The sequence below is a fragment of the Empidonax traillii genome, unplaced genomic scaffold, assembly GCF_003031625.1.
Source record: "Empidonax traillii isolate 1590-97213 ecotype Southwest subspecies unplaced genomic scaffold, ASM303162v1 scaffold310:size1162954, whole genome shotgun sequence".
NCBI lineage: Eukaryota > Metazoa > Chordata > Aves > Passeriformes > Tyrannidae > Empidonax > Empidonax traillii.
This window is the reverse complement of record NW_020955503.1, coordinates 453,375-470,389: the sequence shown is the minus strand read 5'-3', so window position 1 is coordinate 470,389 and position 17,015 is coordinate 453,375. Positions and strand designations below refer to the sequence as shown.

At 49.3% G+C, this 17,015-nt stretch overlaps 1 protein-coding gene across 1 annotated transcript in view; it reads right to left on the bottom strand.

Annotated features, from left to right (window-relative positions):
* SPRY1 (sprouty RTK signaling antagonist 1) overlaps positions 1-15,872 on the bottom strand; it is a 20,429-nt gene extending 4,557 nt beyond the window's left edge. Inside the window, exons 1-2 of the mRNA XM_027891154.1 lie at positions 14,867-15,872; positions 4-941 (exon numbers count right to left, since the gene is read on the bottom strand). Of these exons, the coding sequence (XP_027746955.1) occupies positions 4-941; positions 14,867-15,165 (1,237 nt within the window). The 5' untranslated portion in view covers positions 15,166-15,872. The remainder of the gene's footprint in view (positions 1-3; positions 942-14,866) is intronic.
* Positions 15,873-17,015: the final 1,143 nt, after the last annotated feature.

The window sequence follows — 17,015 nt, the reverse complement described above, 5'->3', positions numbered from 1 at the left end:
AACCCGGACGATTGACGCGGTCGTAGCACCCTCGGCAGAGTTTTAGGCATCCTTTGGCCGGAGGGTAGCAGAGCAAGCAAGGCAGGAACAAGGACATGGCTCCCATGCACAGGTACCTAGAACAGCAGTGTGACTGGGAGCAGGAGCAGGGATTATCCGCGTAAGAGTCCCCTTCATCGTCGTTGGAACAGTGGTAGAAGATCCCTTTGACCAGGCACATGCAGGTGCCGTACTCCACCATGCTCTCGGCCGAGCACAGGCACTGCCGGTTGCAGGCCAGGCAGGACGGCAGCGCCCTTGGCGCCGTGCACTCCCCGCACTTGCACTTCCCACACTGCTCGCAGATGAACTTGTGCTGCGTCAAGTCCTCTTTCAAAGGACCCTTCAGATCATCCACGATCAGAGACGACTGCTTGGGCTGCGCCCGGATTGTCCGGTCGGACCTGTGGCCGGAGCCCGGCCGGGACGGGGGTGACCGCCCCAGCAGCCCTTGCTCCGAGGAGGCGCTGCTGTTGCTCCCGGAGCTGGCCGCGCTCCCCGTGCTGGTCGACCGGCTCAGGACGGGAGCCCTCGTGCTATGCTGATGCGCCACGTGCCCCACATGGCTGGACCTGTGTTCGTAATTATTATTCACATTAATCGGTATAATCTCGTGAGTCCTTTCGTGCTTCTCCTGCCTCGGTGCTGTCCTCGGAGCAGACTTTTTCACCACAGACGGACCTTCGGTGTACTCGTTGCTGCCCCTGATGGCCTTGATCTGGTCCAGCGACAAGATCGTCGTGGGCTGGCTCTCCCTTTCGTAGTCCAAGCGCTGCCGGCTGTCCAAGGAGGGCTGCTGAATCACCACCACGGAACCGCCGCTGCCATGCTGACCTTGGGGCTCCATCTGGAGTGATCTCTGCTGCTGGCATTCAGCGGGAACCTGGCATGCATCTGAAACCCTGGAGTGAGAAGAAGATAGAAGGTGTAAATAAACACCGCGTGTGTACATGTCTACACACACACACACACACACACAAGATCAAGGGCAGAAGAGGGGTAAAGCACGGGAGACTTTCTGAAAACAGAAGTGATCTGGCAAAGCCCAAGCTGCCCGAGCCACCTGGTACTGATCTCTTTCAGCAGGGGATTACGGCAACGCTGAGGATCTGGCCAAAGTCCAGTAGTGGGGAGAGTCTGGGTATGGCATCATAGATGAGGAATGCAAAGGAGACCCCATGCCATTTTAAAAAAACAACGTTAGCTGGTATGCTTGCTTGGCAAGCCATGGGAAGTGCTTCTCCCTCGCTACTGAACTCAACATCTGCCTAACTAGCAACAGCAATTCCAAATGCCCCCCAAAACTCAATTGGAAACAGGCAAGAACACCATCCTGTTCATGTTCCACAGGGTAGAGTAAGGAACATGACCGATTCTCACTCTTCTCCCTGAATCTGCAGCATCAGAAAGCTCAACAGATTTGCTTCCTAGAGCATTTGGAAAGTCTCCTTCCTAAAGTGACGTATGTGCATTACACAGTCCTGAACTAAGTGCTGTCAAGTGGCCAAGACATTTTCTCTGAGAAAGTAACTCAGCCTACAGATCTAACAGGCTCCTTATAAAATTAAAGCAAGGGTGCAAACAACCTGTTTTCAAGTATTGCCTGACCACAAGCCAAGGTGTGAAAGAAAAATGGGGTAGAAAAGGCTAAGATCTAACTAGGTGTCAGACAAAAATGTACCTGAGGATTCATAAGAATGTTAAGAGCAGATAAAAAAAACCCCAACAACAACCTCAAAACACAAACAAAGAACAAATCTATTTTCACCAGACACATTAAAAGCTTCTCAAATAAATAGAACATTTCTAGTCTTTCAAATAGGGGAAGAATAGTAGGACTGTCACATATTTCTATCCCTTTTCATCCTCCCTAGGTGGTAACATGAAGATTGCAACGCTCACTCAGAAAGCTGCAGTGACAGTTCTGGACCTACATAGAAATTCAGCTGAGTGTTTCAATGCAACATTTATACAGGGAACCAAGGAAAAAACCCACGATTTTCTTTACTATCAGCCAGAGGAAAAGTCCCTTTTCATTCCCCTCCAAGATGTCATACCTGTTTACCTGAAAGCAGGGAGAGGTGCTATCAACCATTTCCAAAATTCATCCAATAATCCCAAGGAAGTGTCTTGCCTAACCAGACCCACAACCAGCACAGAGCTGTTCCCCACTCCACAGCACAGGGACGGCAAGAACAGGAAAGCTTCTTCTAACACAGTCAGCATGAACCGCGAGCGACAGCTTCTGCCAGGACACAAAGTCTTTGTGCTCATCCGGCACTCAAAGACTTCACTTTACATCTAGCGTCACCTGTGCGGGCTTTAGGGCCACCAGATTAAAAAAGAAAACCAAACACGCTCACTTCTAATCCATAAAATACAATCTCAGACCGTTTTGGGTTGGAAGGGACCTTAAAGACCATCCAGTTCCAACCTCCCTGGCCACGGGCAGGGACACCTTCCACTACAGCAGGTTACTCAGAGCCCCATCCAGCCTGGTCTTGGACACTTCCAGGGATGGGGCAGCCACAGCTTTTCTGGGCAACCTGTGCCGGGGCCTCACCACCCTCACAGCAAAGGATTTCCTCCTACCCCACACAACAAGCCGCCTTCTTCACGAGCGCTGAATACAAATCCACAACAGACCAAGGGTGAATGAATGCGAAAAGGGAAAGATTTACAGCTGTACCAGCCAGGAGCTGGGCTCCCCAGGGGATGAAAAACAATATCCCAAGAAAATGTGAAAGACATCCAGTGCCATCTTTGGGGGGAAAGCGCAACATCAACGCGGTGCAGACTGACAAGCCCAGCTGCAGACCGGGACGAGAGCTGAACCAGCCACCTCCACCCCCGCGCAGATCGGTCGTAAACCGGTTCCCCGCGGACAATAAAATAAAAATAAGCAAAACAGAATAATAAAACAACGTACGGTGCAGGTGGCGAGAGCCCTCACGGTTCTGCACCCGGGGCTGCTCTCCCTCCCCGCACACCTCTGGGGGTGGGATCCCCCTTCCCTTCCTTTCCCTCCCCTTCCCCGCACCCGCTCGGACACGCCGCCAGCCCCCCCCCGTCCCGCCCCGCTCCCGCAGCCCCGGGCGGGCGGCGGCGCGGCGCCCTCTGCGCCCCGAGCGGAGCGGATCGCGGCGCTGACGGAGAGGAAGGAAGAGGAGGGGAAAGGGGAAAAAAAAAAAAAAAAAAGTTATGAATGAAAACATGGGCGCCTTTTTTTTTTTTTTAATTATTTTTCTTTCCCTCCTTCTCTCCCTTCCGCTGGGGAGGGCAGAGCAGCACAGCCCGGCGCTGCCTCGGGAGGGCGGAATGCCCGGCGCTTAAAGCGGCAGCACCGGGGAGGGGGAGCGGCCGCTCAGCCCCGGGGGGTTCCCCTTCGCCGCGCTCCGGCACCCTCCGCCCCAGCCCCTCCGCACCCCGCCTGCCAGGAGCGCTTAGCGGGTGTTTTGGACCTCCTGCTCGTTTCCCAGCCCACCGCGGTGCCCCGCGAGCCCCTCCCGCGGGATCCCGGTCCCTGTATTTCGGGAGGGGGCCGGTGGGAGGGGGGCCGGGGCCGCCCCTCGCCAGGCGGGCGCCGCTGCGCCCCGCGGCACCTGCTCGCCGCGGCAGCGCCGGCCGAGCTGCGAGCGCACGGCGGGTCCCCCAACTTACTGATGTATCTGCGGGGAGTCACCGGGAACGGCAAATCCAGCGGGCGGGCGGGGGGCGGCGGGGCCGCGGCCCCGGCTCCTCGCCCTGCCGGCCCCGCGCAGCCCTCGCTCGCCGATTTCCACGTCCTAGTGGGCCAGCGGAGGGAAACCCCGCTGTGCTGCCCGGCGCAGCCCCCCTCTCCCGGGGGTCAGCATCAGCCGCCCGCCCCCGGGCTCGCTCCTCCGCGGGGCGCCCAGGGGAGCAGCGCTCTCCTTCGGCAGCGGGGCTCTCGGTCCGGAGGCGACGGGCAGCAAATCCAGCCCTTCCTGCAGAGCGGTGTGTCTGGATCGAGCCTCAGGCAGCGGCAGGCTGCGGCAGGCAGCGGGGCTGTTGCGATGCAGGTCTCCGGGAAGAGGCGGCGGGGTGCGCGGCTCCTGCTCGGGCTGTTTGTTCTCCTCGGCCGGTGAGCGCAGGGCTGCGGTCCCGCTCCGGCGCTCGGCTTCACCGCATGGTCCTCGCCGCAAGTCCCGTCTGGCAAAGTGCAACCACAACCCCTGGTGCGAGAAATTTTGGTTGTTTTTTTTTTTTTTCCCGTTTCAGTTTTTTTTGCCCCCTCCTTTTTTTTTTTTTTTTTTTTGCTTTTCTTTCTAAACCAACCACGAAGCTGCTCTCGCTCTCCAGAGCAAGCTGAGAACGCAGCCAGCGGCAGCGCGCAATGGCCCTGCGAGCTGCCTGCACGCAGCCATGTGCTGGCTGTCGCTGCCGGGGGCCGGGTGACAGGCTCGGGGCACGGGCAGGACGCGGTGGCCACGCACGCCGCAGCCCGGCACCGGGGGCTCCGCAGGCTCCCCGCGATCCCGAGAGGGTCGCGCCAGACGGACCCCTTCAGGTCGGGCGGGACGGGCAAAGGCACCGACCCGGAGGTTCTACATGGCCAGCGAATCGCGACCAGCTCGGCGCTGCTCGCCCAAAGCGGGGAGCCGACACCCGGCTCTCCCGCCCGCTGCCCCGCAGCGGGGCTCAGCTCTCCCCGCACCTCCCGCACGCCTCGCCCGGCGGCCGCCCCAAGCCCAGCGCAGCGCAGCCCGGGCTCGGGGAGGGAGCCTCCGCCGCCTGCCCGCCCGCACCTGACCCGGCGGGACGGGGCTGTGCGAGCGCCGCCCGGGCTTACCTAGGGCCGGGGTGAGCGCCCGCCTCCCGCGGCACATTGGCGGCGCGGATGCCGCCGGGGCAGTGCCGGGGCCGCTCCGCGCTGCCCCCGCCGCCGCGCCGGAGTGAGCCGGGCCGCGCCCCGCCGCTTTCAGCGCGCAGCCCCCGCCCGCCGCCGGCCGCGCCCCCCTGATGTCAGCGTGTCACCGAAATCCCGGCGTGGATTCCCCGCCCTCCCGCCGGGAGCCGCTCCCCGCGCCGCGACGGGGGCGGGAAGAAGGGGACCGGCCTCTCTGCGGGCTCGGCTCCCTCGGTGTCCCGGTCCCCCGGGGGCGCGGCCGGCAGAGGGAGCGCCCCGGGGGCTCGTCCCGGAGGTGCCCGGCCCGCACACGCTCCCGCAGCCCCCCCCCCCCACCGTGCGCCGGCCGGGCGGGCGCAGCGGCGCTGCCGCCGGGGCACCGCCGCGCAGGGGCTCTCCCGAGGGGCTGAAGTCCTGCCACGCTCCCCTGACAGCGCTGCAGAGAGATTCCGGTCTGTCTCTTACCGTCAGCGCCTTCCCGGCGGGACCTGGCCAGGTGGAGTAGCCACGCTTTAAAAATATTCACGAGATATCTTCTGCTTCTTTCAGCCCCGTCGCAGAGGCAGCTGAGCACCTCGGAAAGCACTTGCTCCTGTCATCCTTCCATGAGATAGGAAACGGCGCTTCCCACCGTGTTGCAGCTGGCGCTGAAGCACCGAGGGAGGGCACGGGTTATTTATCCTGTTGTCTTTCTCTCCCGCCTTTCCAGCCCAGCCTCAGGAAGGTCCCATTCAAAGCTCACCACTGCATCTCTGTCATGGTGCTGAAGAGGTACAGGGATGCCTTCCAAGTCATCAGTTTTATGGCTAAGTACTATCTCTGATGTTTTTGTGGGTTTTTTTTTGTTTGTTTGGTTTTTTTTGTTGGTTTGGTTTGGTTTTTTGAGTGGAATATTTTAAAGAACATTGGAAAATTATGTAAAGGACACCAAAATTCTGAGAGTTGTTTCATAACAACAAGCAAAGTATTGGAGAAGTTCAGGCTCCCAGTGCTTGGCTGAAAATCACTGCAGCCCCAACTTTATCTGAAACGTTCTTAATGGCTTTTTACTTCGTCTTTCACTCAAATCATATTCTCCCACCTTTCTGCCTCAAAGAAAAGAAGTATGTGCTAAATATACATGGAGTTACTTAGCAGGAACATTCATCCAAAAGCAAACAATCCCTACGAACAAGAACACACTAGTACAGAGGTGGCCCTCGGTGACAGTCTGTCCACCCAGCTCACACTCATGGATGTGGCACAATTGTTTTTCATTAAACTTCACTAAGCCTGGAAAGAAAACACCGAAATTTTTAAAATTTCATCATTATACAAAAACTTTACCTCAACCACGTATTTCTCTAGGAAAGAAAATCTTTGTGCATTAAAGGTTCTATACTGAACACTAAAACACTAATACTGGTAATAATATCACTTCTAATACTTCTGAGCTGGCAATAAACTGTTTGCTGATAGAGACAAACCATAAATACCATCTGCCAATTACAGAGGCCCAAGGGCAAAAAATGGCACACGAATCTTTGGCATGGAATAAAAATACCTCAATTCAGCATTAATGTTGCTGGGGGATTAGACAATCTGGTTGTTCACCAAAAGCATTCTCAGATACACCTCGAGCACAAACTACATAACCACTTTCAGTGAACTCTGCCTGAAAAGTTTGGAACCTATCAGAGTTCAAATTAACAAAAAAAGAATTCCAACTGCAGACCCAAAATTACTAAGAAAATGAAAAAAAATTACTCCTGCAGAATACTCCTTAGTGGTGCAAGTCCATTTTGGAGCCTTTGCGGGTAGCAGGGCTCTGTTCCACCACTGAAAATACATTTAGCAATCGTCTGTGTTCTCACGCGAGTCCATATGCACTTTTCCCAGGATACTACTGTAAAAACACCTCAGCACCCTTCTTTTCACATCCCTAAACTAATACCACCTTCAAAAACCTGTGCCACATGTAAGAGGTTGATTTTAGAAACACAGTACTGGGCTTAAATGGGTCACTAAAATAACCAAGAATATTGGTAGCTGCTTACTATCACCTGGCACCTGAATTAATACTTCACTGACAGAAGGGAAAACCCTCCAGCGGTATCAGAAGGCTCTCCACAGACTCAAGCAAATGTGCCTGCACCTCACACAAGCCATCTTGTTAGATTTTTTCCTGGAAATTATAGCAGCCAGAAGTTTTGGTTAGAAAAAAGAGAGCTACATTCTGGAGAATAAACTGGCACTTTGGAAGAGGGCTGACACACCTTATGACTACGTCCTGGCACAGCCTGAATTCGAGGATTGACACACAACACGGGAATCCGACGCAACCAAGTTATTTTCCATCTCCAAACTGCCATCCAAAGGTGCCTGTCTCCTGCACTGACAACAAGTCAAGAGAGACCAGCCCTCCATGCCCAAAGTTAATCCTAAAAAAACTCCGAGAATGAAGTTCAAGAGAGCTGTGATTCAACCACCATTTCCGCTTTCACTTTGAGGATCATGGACTGGGGATAATCTCCACCCTCTGTAGGCAGATGCTACTTCTCCCTGATGCAAGCTTCGGCGTGCCAAAAGGCACGCTGGGCAGATTAAAAGCAGAGTCCATCTTTAGGTTTTGGTTGCTTTTCTTCCTAATCCACCCCCAGAAGCGACTTTTATTTCTAGGTAGTGAACTACACCTCTGTAAAGATGAATCGGATCAGCTGTGATCCTCCCACTATCAGTAATGAGAAACGCTGCTTCCATGGCGCATCCCACCTGGCAAGGCCGTTATAAATTGCCCTAAGCAGTATCTCTTGGCCCTTGCTAAGGCACAGGTCCCAGTCCAGAAGGAGGACACGCACTCAGTCCCAGTCACAAAGCCAATATGGCTTCGAGGAAACCCAGCAGACAGTGTGTTTCCCTTCATGCAAGTTACTTATCAGGTAGTAACTGACCTCCACATTGCAATAACGCTTCTAGAATAACTGAGAAATTCAAAAGCAAATAACCCCCCTCCCCCCCCTCACAAATTACCATTTATAACAAAATTACAAACAAAATTGTTGTGCCAGCCTTACCTATAGCATGTGTGAGGCAGGTATTTCTCCCCCCGTCCCAGCTGTGCAGCGATGATCTTGCAGAGGTGGGTGTCAGGAGAAACAACTGGAACCTGCAGCTCCCCAGAGCTTTGAAGTTGCACTAGACGGAACTTTGTAGGTGTTAATGCTCAAAGAGCCTCAGAAACTCTCGGTGCAAGGAACCCGTATGTTCTTGTTGGGGTAACAGCGGCATAACTGAGTTTTTAACACACGAGTAGGCCTATAAATACTATATGACAAGTGCAAACGGTCTCAAGTTGCACCAAACTTTAGATTGGAAATTATGAATAATAATAATAATAAGCACCGTGGACTGTTTCTTAGCAGCTCACAGAAAATCCTGGCAGTCCTGGCTTGAGCTGGCGCACAAGGTGAATAAAGGTACTCCCGAGAGCCGAAGTGAAAACCACGGGTGCTGTGGTGAAGGACTACCCTGACAGGTACAGTGAATCACTTCAGGGTAAGGAAGAGAAAGTGCAGGCTGATGCGGTAACGTTTCCGATCACGCTTTCTGCCAGACAGGTTGACCTTTATCTGAGATCAAAGGCACCAGTAGCTGGGGATTTCTTCGGCTCCTGCGCAGGGACTGCTCTCAAAGCTCCCTGAAGAAGCGCGGCCCGTGCGCCCGCTACCCCTCAGCATCACTGCACAGTGCTGGGGAAAGGCACACAGGAAACCCTCAGTGGCAAATAGAACCCGGGGTTTTCACTTCACAAGATAACATCGGTTTTTCTTAGAGGCAGAAGAGACGGCAACAGGCAGCAGGCAGGCAAACCTGAGAACAAAGGGACGAACCTCAGCGTGAACCTGCTTCATGAGCACTTGAACGTGGAATCAAAGCACGGGGGAAATGCTGCAGAGTGAGGTCTGTGCCCAAAATCAGCACAAATTAAACAGAAGGAAAATGCCAAGTCTGTACAATGGGTTGAGAGTTTGAAATCATGCTTTCCCTTCCTCATCTTTCGCACCGTATCAGAGAAACCAGTGTTTTCCTTGGGTAACAAGAGGCAAAGCTTCCTTCTCTTAAGTGCAGGCCACAGCCTGTCTCTTCATTTTTCACTTTTCAATTGCCATAAAGGCAACTGGTACCTTTACCTCTCTCCTTCAGGTATCCACAGTTATTTGTTTTCTGATCAAGTTTAATTCTCCCTTGGAGAACTGTCTCTGGAGCCTTCACGTTTAGCTGCCACACTAATTGTCTGCGCTTACACAACACACTCTGCTAAGGCACTGACCATGTCTTCGTTACTTTGTATTAACTGTTAACTATTTAACTAATATTACTTCATCTGCCTGCATAAAAAAGAAAAAAATGAAAAAGGAAAATTGTCATTATTGCTTAATACCAATAATAACTCATTCGCACCCATCGTAAATTATTCTACCTGCAACTCATTGTTTCCTGCCTTAGCACTAAGCAGACGGCCTTTTACTACCCACTGAGACACGAGTCCCTGCACAGAAACAAACCCTTCCCATTTTCTGCTGGAGAAGTGGCCGCTCCCCAGGTGTGGGCTGCTTTACTGGAGGAAAAGGTAAAAGCTCTCTGCTAATTTAAATACATGGCTCTGTGTGTGATTTTTATTATCCAACCACTTGTGGCGACTCGGGTGTTAGCACAGCTCCAGGAATGCCTCCTGTTTATCAGGTTGTGCAATCCGTCACTGTCAGCTGAAGGAGGTCTCAGCAGCAGCGTTTCTAATTTGATTTGAAAATATACATGGAAACCTGAGCTTGCTTTTAGCAAGAGTGATGGGGTTGGCCTAATGAACACAATCTCCCTTGTCGTTCTCAAGAACGGTGTGTCAACAACCGAAGTTTAGGTTCCCTCCACGGCTGTAGCAGCTTCTGTGGAGAAGCAGTAGCTTAACATCTATGTCACGTTCTCGGTTCTGCTTTAGCAGTCAAAAGGCATTTCAGTGAGATTTTAACAGACCACCTTGGATTGCCTGGAATGCAAACAGGGAGGAAGCTTTTCCACGGATCCCATGAAGAGAAGTTTGCACCAAGCGTTTTTTTTCCACAGAAACTTCTTCTCCTGAGCCTTCATGCAGGTATATGATACCAAATGATGCTATAAAAGTGTGTGTCTCTTAGAGAGCCAGTTCTCAAACAGCTTGGGTGTTGTCATTGCTTTTGGAGCAGAAATTGGCTACAGGAAAAGGAATATGCCACAGGAGCCGCATGGATTTCTGGCTGCAGCATCATCCACTTCAATACATAAATATTTACAGATTTTGACTTCTCACGGGAAAAAAAAAACAAACAAACCAACCCCACACCTTTGCTTTACTCTTTTATGGTGGAAAAGACATGGAAAATCTCTCACCACAACTCTACAAGAGTACAGTGACCTCAGTGGTATTTCGTTGCATCCCACTGTGAGAATGATAAAACATATTTTGCTATTCACCTGTATTTTTATTTCCTTTCCTCATTTTCTCTCTCTTACTTCTCTGACAGATTCTGTTTTGCATTTGGCAATTCAGGTGTCAAGTGCCAAGACACCCCTTGCATGTTTGATGTGGTCTGTTGTACTCCAGGAGAGCTTGCTAGTCACATCTTGAAATTGTGCTCTATAACAACAACAACTACCTGCCAAGGAACATTCAGTGTCAAGGGCTGGATTCTTCTTCTAGGGAAATCAAAGTTCATCTTGGTTTCCTTTGGGATTGATGACGTCAGGAGACCTCATTTTGCAGACAGCATAAAAAATACTATCCCACAAGAGCTTTTGGGTTGAAAAGGCCAGGTTTCTCCCACCAAGAAGAATTGGGAAAACCTTTGAAAACAGAGAGCATAAAACACACACATGCCCATGCACATACTGTCACGTTGCTGATGAAAACCCCCCTCATTTCCATGGGGGTGGGAGAGAGGCTGTAGCTGTGCTGCTCCAATTCCACACAAGCCATGGGGAACGCTTGTGCTGCCTCTCCTGCTGGCTCTCACCCAGGAGGACGTGTACAGACACACACTTAACACGGGGAGGTTATGACACCAAAAACTCTGTGTGTGTGTGCATGTGTGTGTGTGTGTGTTGGGGAGGGGGGTGGCCCCTCTCTTAGATTCCCTCAATAACCCTCTATTTTGAAACCACTCCTGCGATTCTTGTTTCTTTCTGCGATCAATTCAACATTGTTCCTGAGAAGCCGAAGGACTGCGACGTATAAAAGCCACACCTACTGCTGAAACGTACCCTGCTCAAAGTACCTCAAAGCCTAATTAGGATCCTGTGTCTATTGCTTCCCAAGTTAACTAGTTTTGAAAATCCATGCAGAAAATGGAATTTCTCCCCAAAGAAACCCACTAACCTTCCAAAACACTGCAATGAGGCTACTGCAAGGTGACATTCCTTGGAGCATTGCTGCAATACTGAAGCATTCACAAGGGAGGGACTGCACTGTTGCTCTTCGAGCAGATTTACGTTGGCATAATCCAACCCAAAAAGCCTATGAATAAAGATAAAATTGCCAAGTGTGCCCAGCTGAAAAACGGAAAACACGTTTTATCTTAGCTTAGAACTGTGGACATCATTGCCTGGCTGAATTCAGTGTCTGTAGTAATTCCACGTCCTGTTTATTAAATTAAAGAAAAAAAAAAATCCCTTATGACAGTTCCCCAGTGTGTTCCAGTCTTTTCTACGTGGAAGGCCAGACAGAGACCTCTGGGTATTTAAAAAAGGTCATCCTCAGCTTCAGCAGATATTGAGGTCAACTGCTCAGCTATTATTTATGTCCATTCCTCTCAAAGTAGTGAAATACCTGTCATCACTAGGCTGGATTTCAGCTCTGTAGAGGGCAATTATCAAAACCTAAACATCAATCTGTTAGAACTTAAACACATCTCCGTCCTCATAGCAAACTGACAGGGCTTTTCTAATTCTCGTCCAAATGCCGCATTTTCAGTAAATTTAAACCTTATGCAAGTAAGATACAATTTTCAGTGTATTTTACCATACTCTGAGTCTATGCTGAAAGTATTGCACAGGGAAAAAAAAAAAACCAAACAAACCAACACCACACCTTGCTTTTTCTCTTTTATGGTTGAAGAGACATGGAAAAGATCTCTCACCACAAGTCTGCAAGAACACAGCAGTAGCACTACTCATATTTCATCACACACAAACAGTTTGAAACATGGGAAGTAAATGGAAAACAACATTTTTGAAGCTGGACTGGTGTCAAGAATTACCTTTCAAAACCATTTGCTGTATTTTTTAAACTTGCCACATGAAAAAAACAACAACTTCGAATCAATTACAAACACTCCTGCAGACTCATTAGCTCCTGGAGACTTAATTTTCCAGGGTGCCAACTGCTCTAAAGTCACTGTGCTCAGCACTTTTTAGGAAGACACAGAAAGAATCATTTGATCACAGATTCTTTCTAAGGCAGGAAGGGAGAATTCCTACTGTCTAACCTCCCTGGACAAAGAAAAGGGAGGTTGAAAGGAAAAACCATGTCAGGGAAACCAAGCTGAGATGCTGAGAACTTCCAAGGCATGCATTTCCTAAGTCACATCCATCTTTCCCTGTGCTGTTAGGTACTTGGATGCCCTTACGTATACTGGTTTGTACCTACAAAGATGCAAAGTAAATGTGAGAGATGTATTCAATGTGGAATTATTCACTGTTTACTTCAAATTTGCTCCCTGGGGAACAGCTGAACTAGCTCTACTGTTGCTATTAAAGGTAGCAATGGCTCACCCATTGGCTCTATTATAAACTTGGGCTTTGAACTATAACAAAATAAAATGAAAAATATTTTCTCAGTGTGTTTCACTTGATTTCAAGAGAAATCACAATGCTGCTCAGTCAAGCTCTGGCTAAAAGTAAAGACACTGCAGTTCCCAGTGCTGGGGACTTGACAAAGGTTAAATGCCTTTTTAATCTTGGTAATACAAAGTGAGTGGCACAGCCTCACAGAAAAGTCAGCTTCTTGGAGACCAACTGAGCTGTTTGCAAACCCAAACACAATGTAAATTTCTGCAATACACTTTATCACGGTTTAGTTTTCCCTGAGGAGAAATTCGTATCTTCATCAGAGAAAGTCTGGCCTCAGGCAAATAGAAGCAGGCAAGTCAAATCCTGATCTCCTTACCCATTTCTCTGGATATCCCACTGCCTTCACTGGACAGGACACCCTCAGCCAAAGCTTATGAATGTTACTGCATTACTTGTTTGTTTGGGGAAACGTGCCATGCTCCACATCACTTCCACATCATCAATATTTTCAGCGCTACTCGCTGCTCTGCTGAGCTGTGTAGAGCAAAGCAATCCCTCCTGGCAGAAAATGGGAAGGAAGCAGCATCACAATGCCTGAATTAAGAGAAATGTCTTCCAGAGGTGTCATGACAGTAGTTCAAGGGAAGGAGGACAGTGGAAAGGATTGAAGAGAGTTTGAAAGGACCTGAGCAGGAAGAATAAGTCAATACAGATGGATTTTTCTCTTGTCAGAAATGTGTTAAAAGCTTTTTTCACGTTTCACAAAAGGATATATTACTATAATTCCTCTGCTTTCCGCACCTTTTCCCCCTGTATCCAAACAAATACAAGCTGATAGGCACCGTCTGTGTGGCTGACAGGGCCAGGAACAACACACTGCATGGTTCCCAAGGCATGGCAGCACCCAGCTGAGAGAAGGGTGGCTATTTTTTAACATAACATCTCAAACCAGTAACGACTTAGGAGGTTAATACACCTAGAAGCCTTTCAGACTGCTGCTTGATGATGAGTGAGATGTGATGGTGCTGGGAAGCTCATTGCCAGGGACAAGGCTCTGGAAACCACCCCGTGCCCAGGGGGTGGATTGGTGGGAAGACCCGCGAAGGAACAAATGTCCCCCCGTCCCTGCTCTGAGGGCACCGTCACCCAAAGACTTTGGTCAGGCTGCATTCTGTTCTGACTTTTTCTTTCACTGTCTCCCCACCCAACTTCACACAAATTCTTATAGAGGTTATGTACAGACTTGCACAAAATGGAGACTGACACTGGCTCTTGGAGGGTTTCCCAGAGCAAGTTTAAGAGAGATTATATAACACGTTACATCTGTGTTGGTTGGTTGTTTTTTTTTTTTTTTTTTATTTTTAATATAGATGTTATTATACTACTAGTCTATTCTTCCTAGCTTAACCCTCCAACCACCCTTTCAAACAGTTAATTACGTTTTGCAGAGATTAAAAACCTGAGGCTATTCTATGAGTTTTGTTTCCAGCCCTCACATAAGGCAGTGCAAGTGTGCTACAACTGGAGGGTCTCAGCAAGTCAAAACCACCATTATTTTCCTTTCAAACACACCACTACGAAGGTCATGAAGGGGGATCTTTAACGGATGTAACAGTGGAATTTTAGAGCCAACACAGAACTTTACTTTTATATTCTATTCTTTAATCAGAAATCTCTAAGTGATCTGCACAGCTTGGTCTCAGCTTCTGTGGTTGTGTCCCTTCTTCCCAAGACAATGCAATAGGATAAATCCAGCTTAAAATTATAGGGCACTTAAGGATATTGACTATTCCCGAAATATTCAGGCTAAGTCCAGTTCCAACAGAACTGAGTGCAAGACATAAAGCCCACCTTTGTGCAAAGCCATCTCCAAGATGCTCTTCCTGTTATTGTTGCTGTGGGTTTTCTTTCTTCTCCATCTCATTGTTTTTCTTGTGGAGTTTAGAAATAAACAATGAGCAGACTTAGAAGAAAAGAGGAAACCATCTACACATGCTTTCTACTCATCACTCTTCCTCCCTGCTTTTTCTTAGATTTTTGTTCTCCCAGCATATCCTCTTTTCACTGAGAAAAGGGGAACAAGTCCCCTCTTCCCTCTTGATACCTCTACTAGATAGCAAATTTTCGGAAAAATTCAGAGGAGAAGAATCAACATCTCACCTTTTTCTACTGAAGTAATCTCTGCCACTTTCTATACACCTCAAGCGTCTGATGGAGTCAAGCTCCAGAAACACATCTGCTAATCCAGTGCTGATGGGGTTAATGAGATCAAAGCCAGATTCCACTCTGTGCTTAGGCAGGGAGACACTTCCTAGCACAGGGCCAGGGTCACTGCAGCCCTCCTCCAGCTCACTTAAATCAGCATCAAAATAACACAAATCAGCCCCTACTCTGATTAGAATCAGAATCCTCAGTTTCTGTCTCCTTCCAACTCCATCAGCCCCCTCACCTCTCCACATTAAAATCAGTCAGTGATTAATTTCGGGGTAATTTTCCTAAATCACGTGTTTATTTTCAAGCACGCTCTCTATCTATTCTCCTCTCTCACCTTCCCCTCACCATCATTAATCAGTAAGGGCCTCACGTGCTCAAAGCAGGCGCTTACCTTCTCACCCGGCAGACAAAGTGATCCCAAAATTCAGCTCCCCAACAGCCAAGCAGGTAAAGAACAGCTCTCCCAACATCTTCTCTTAAGTCTTCCCGGCAAGGGCAGGAAGGGGCCTAACAAAGCTGTATGCAGCCAATTGTGTTATCAGGGCACTTGGCACTACCAGCTGATCCTTGATTACTATTCATCCCTCGGGAAAATAAAACACCCTTTTGTAGTAAAAGTGTAACCGGTTACTATGAGGCATTACACATTAACAAAAGCAGCTTTTTACCAAAATTACAGATGATGAAAGCCTGGAAGTGGAATCAGACCGAGGTAACCGGTTGTTTCTACATGTTTCAGATAGAAAACTGACAGTTTAACCAAGATTTTTACAGTGCTAGGAAGAAAGCGGTGGCTGAGCTATGTCACATATTTGTACAAAGAAAGGGTGGAGAGTTCTGTAAAACAAACTTTAACAATTTTCTGTTGCAGGGACCTTTCTGGTGCAGCATCCTACGTGTGCTACTGCCAGCACTGCAGTAACCTCAGTTTTCACGGGGTCTTGAACATTTGTAATAGGTCTTTCTGCCATTTTTGTGCTCCTCTCCAAGTTTTCAATATGCTTTCATATTTTCCTTTTTTTCCTTTTAACCTAAGAGAACTGCTTATTAAAGAGCACAGTTATCTGCAAGGCAGACTGTACACTAGGTAGAAGGGTAGAATTTGCTGGCTTGGTGGAATAATCCCTACTTAGGTGGTGAGGAAGCATTCCAGAATATTAAAGGATTTGTTTGTTTGCTAATCTACTTAAGCACCCATAGGCTTTAACACCCACAACTTGTGTGCTTTAGGGATCTTTCAGTGTCCGTGGCCACTCTCAGTGCAACAGCTCTGCATTAAAGCAGCAGGTTTAGACCCGAGGCAGCTCAGCAAGCTGAGGATGGGGCACTCATCTGCAAAGAGCTACACGGCTTTGGCCCAGCCACCCACCAAATCCTCCTCTCCACCCCTCACAGGCAGGGTTTGTTGCTCCAGTAGCACACACAAATCACTCTGCTGCTTGCACTCTGCACTCCTGCATCCAACCCAACCAACTCTGGGATAAGACAGCGATCCAAGCCCCACAAAACCCCCTCACACGTCCTGCAAAGAAGGCTGTGTGAACAGGTTTCACACCCTCAGTTTGGGGAAAACTCGCTGACAGAGAAAAGGGGTAGCTTTAAGCAGCATTAAGCAGGGCAGGCTTGATGTAAGCGGCTGCCCCTGTGTGAAATTCGAAGCTCTTGCCAGCGGCGTGGAGGAAAGACATGACCTCATTATTCCACAGCCCAGATAATCCGTTCCTGGACAAAGTGAGAGCTGACAAGTGTTTCACCTTGAGGGTTATCAAAGCCCTTTCCACACTTGGCTGATGCAGAGCCATTTTACCAAAGAGGGATGTGAAAACTCCTCTGTGTTGGTAAAGGAGATAAAAAAATCGTGGGGTGTGTGGTTAAGAGCACACTGCCATCCCACACACACACAGGTATGAGAGGAAGAGACCAATGGCATTTCCAGAACCATTTATGCAAACAGGATATATTTGCACAAGTTGATAAAATATTTTTCTCAATATTTTGAGAGTTGCTGCTCTCAATTCCTTTCATCTACCTCAAGGCACTTTCTCTAGATAAGTGCTTAGGGCCTCTCCCGACATCAGCTGCCCCTTCAGCACCT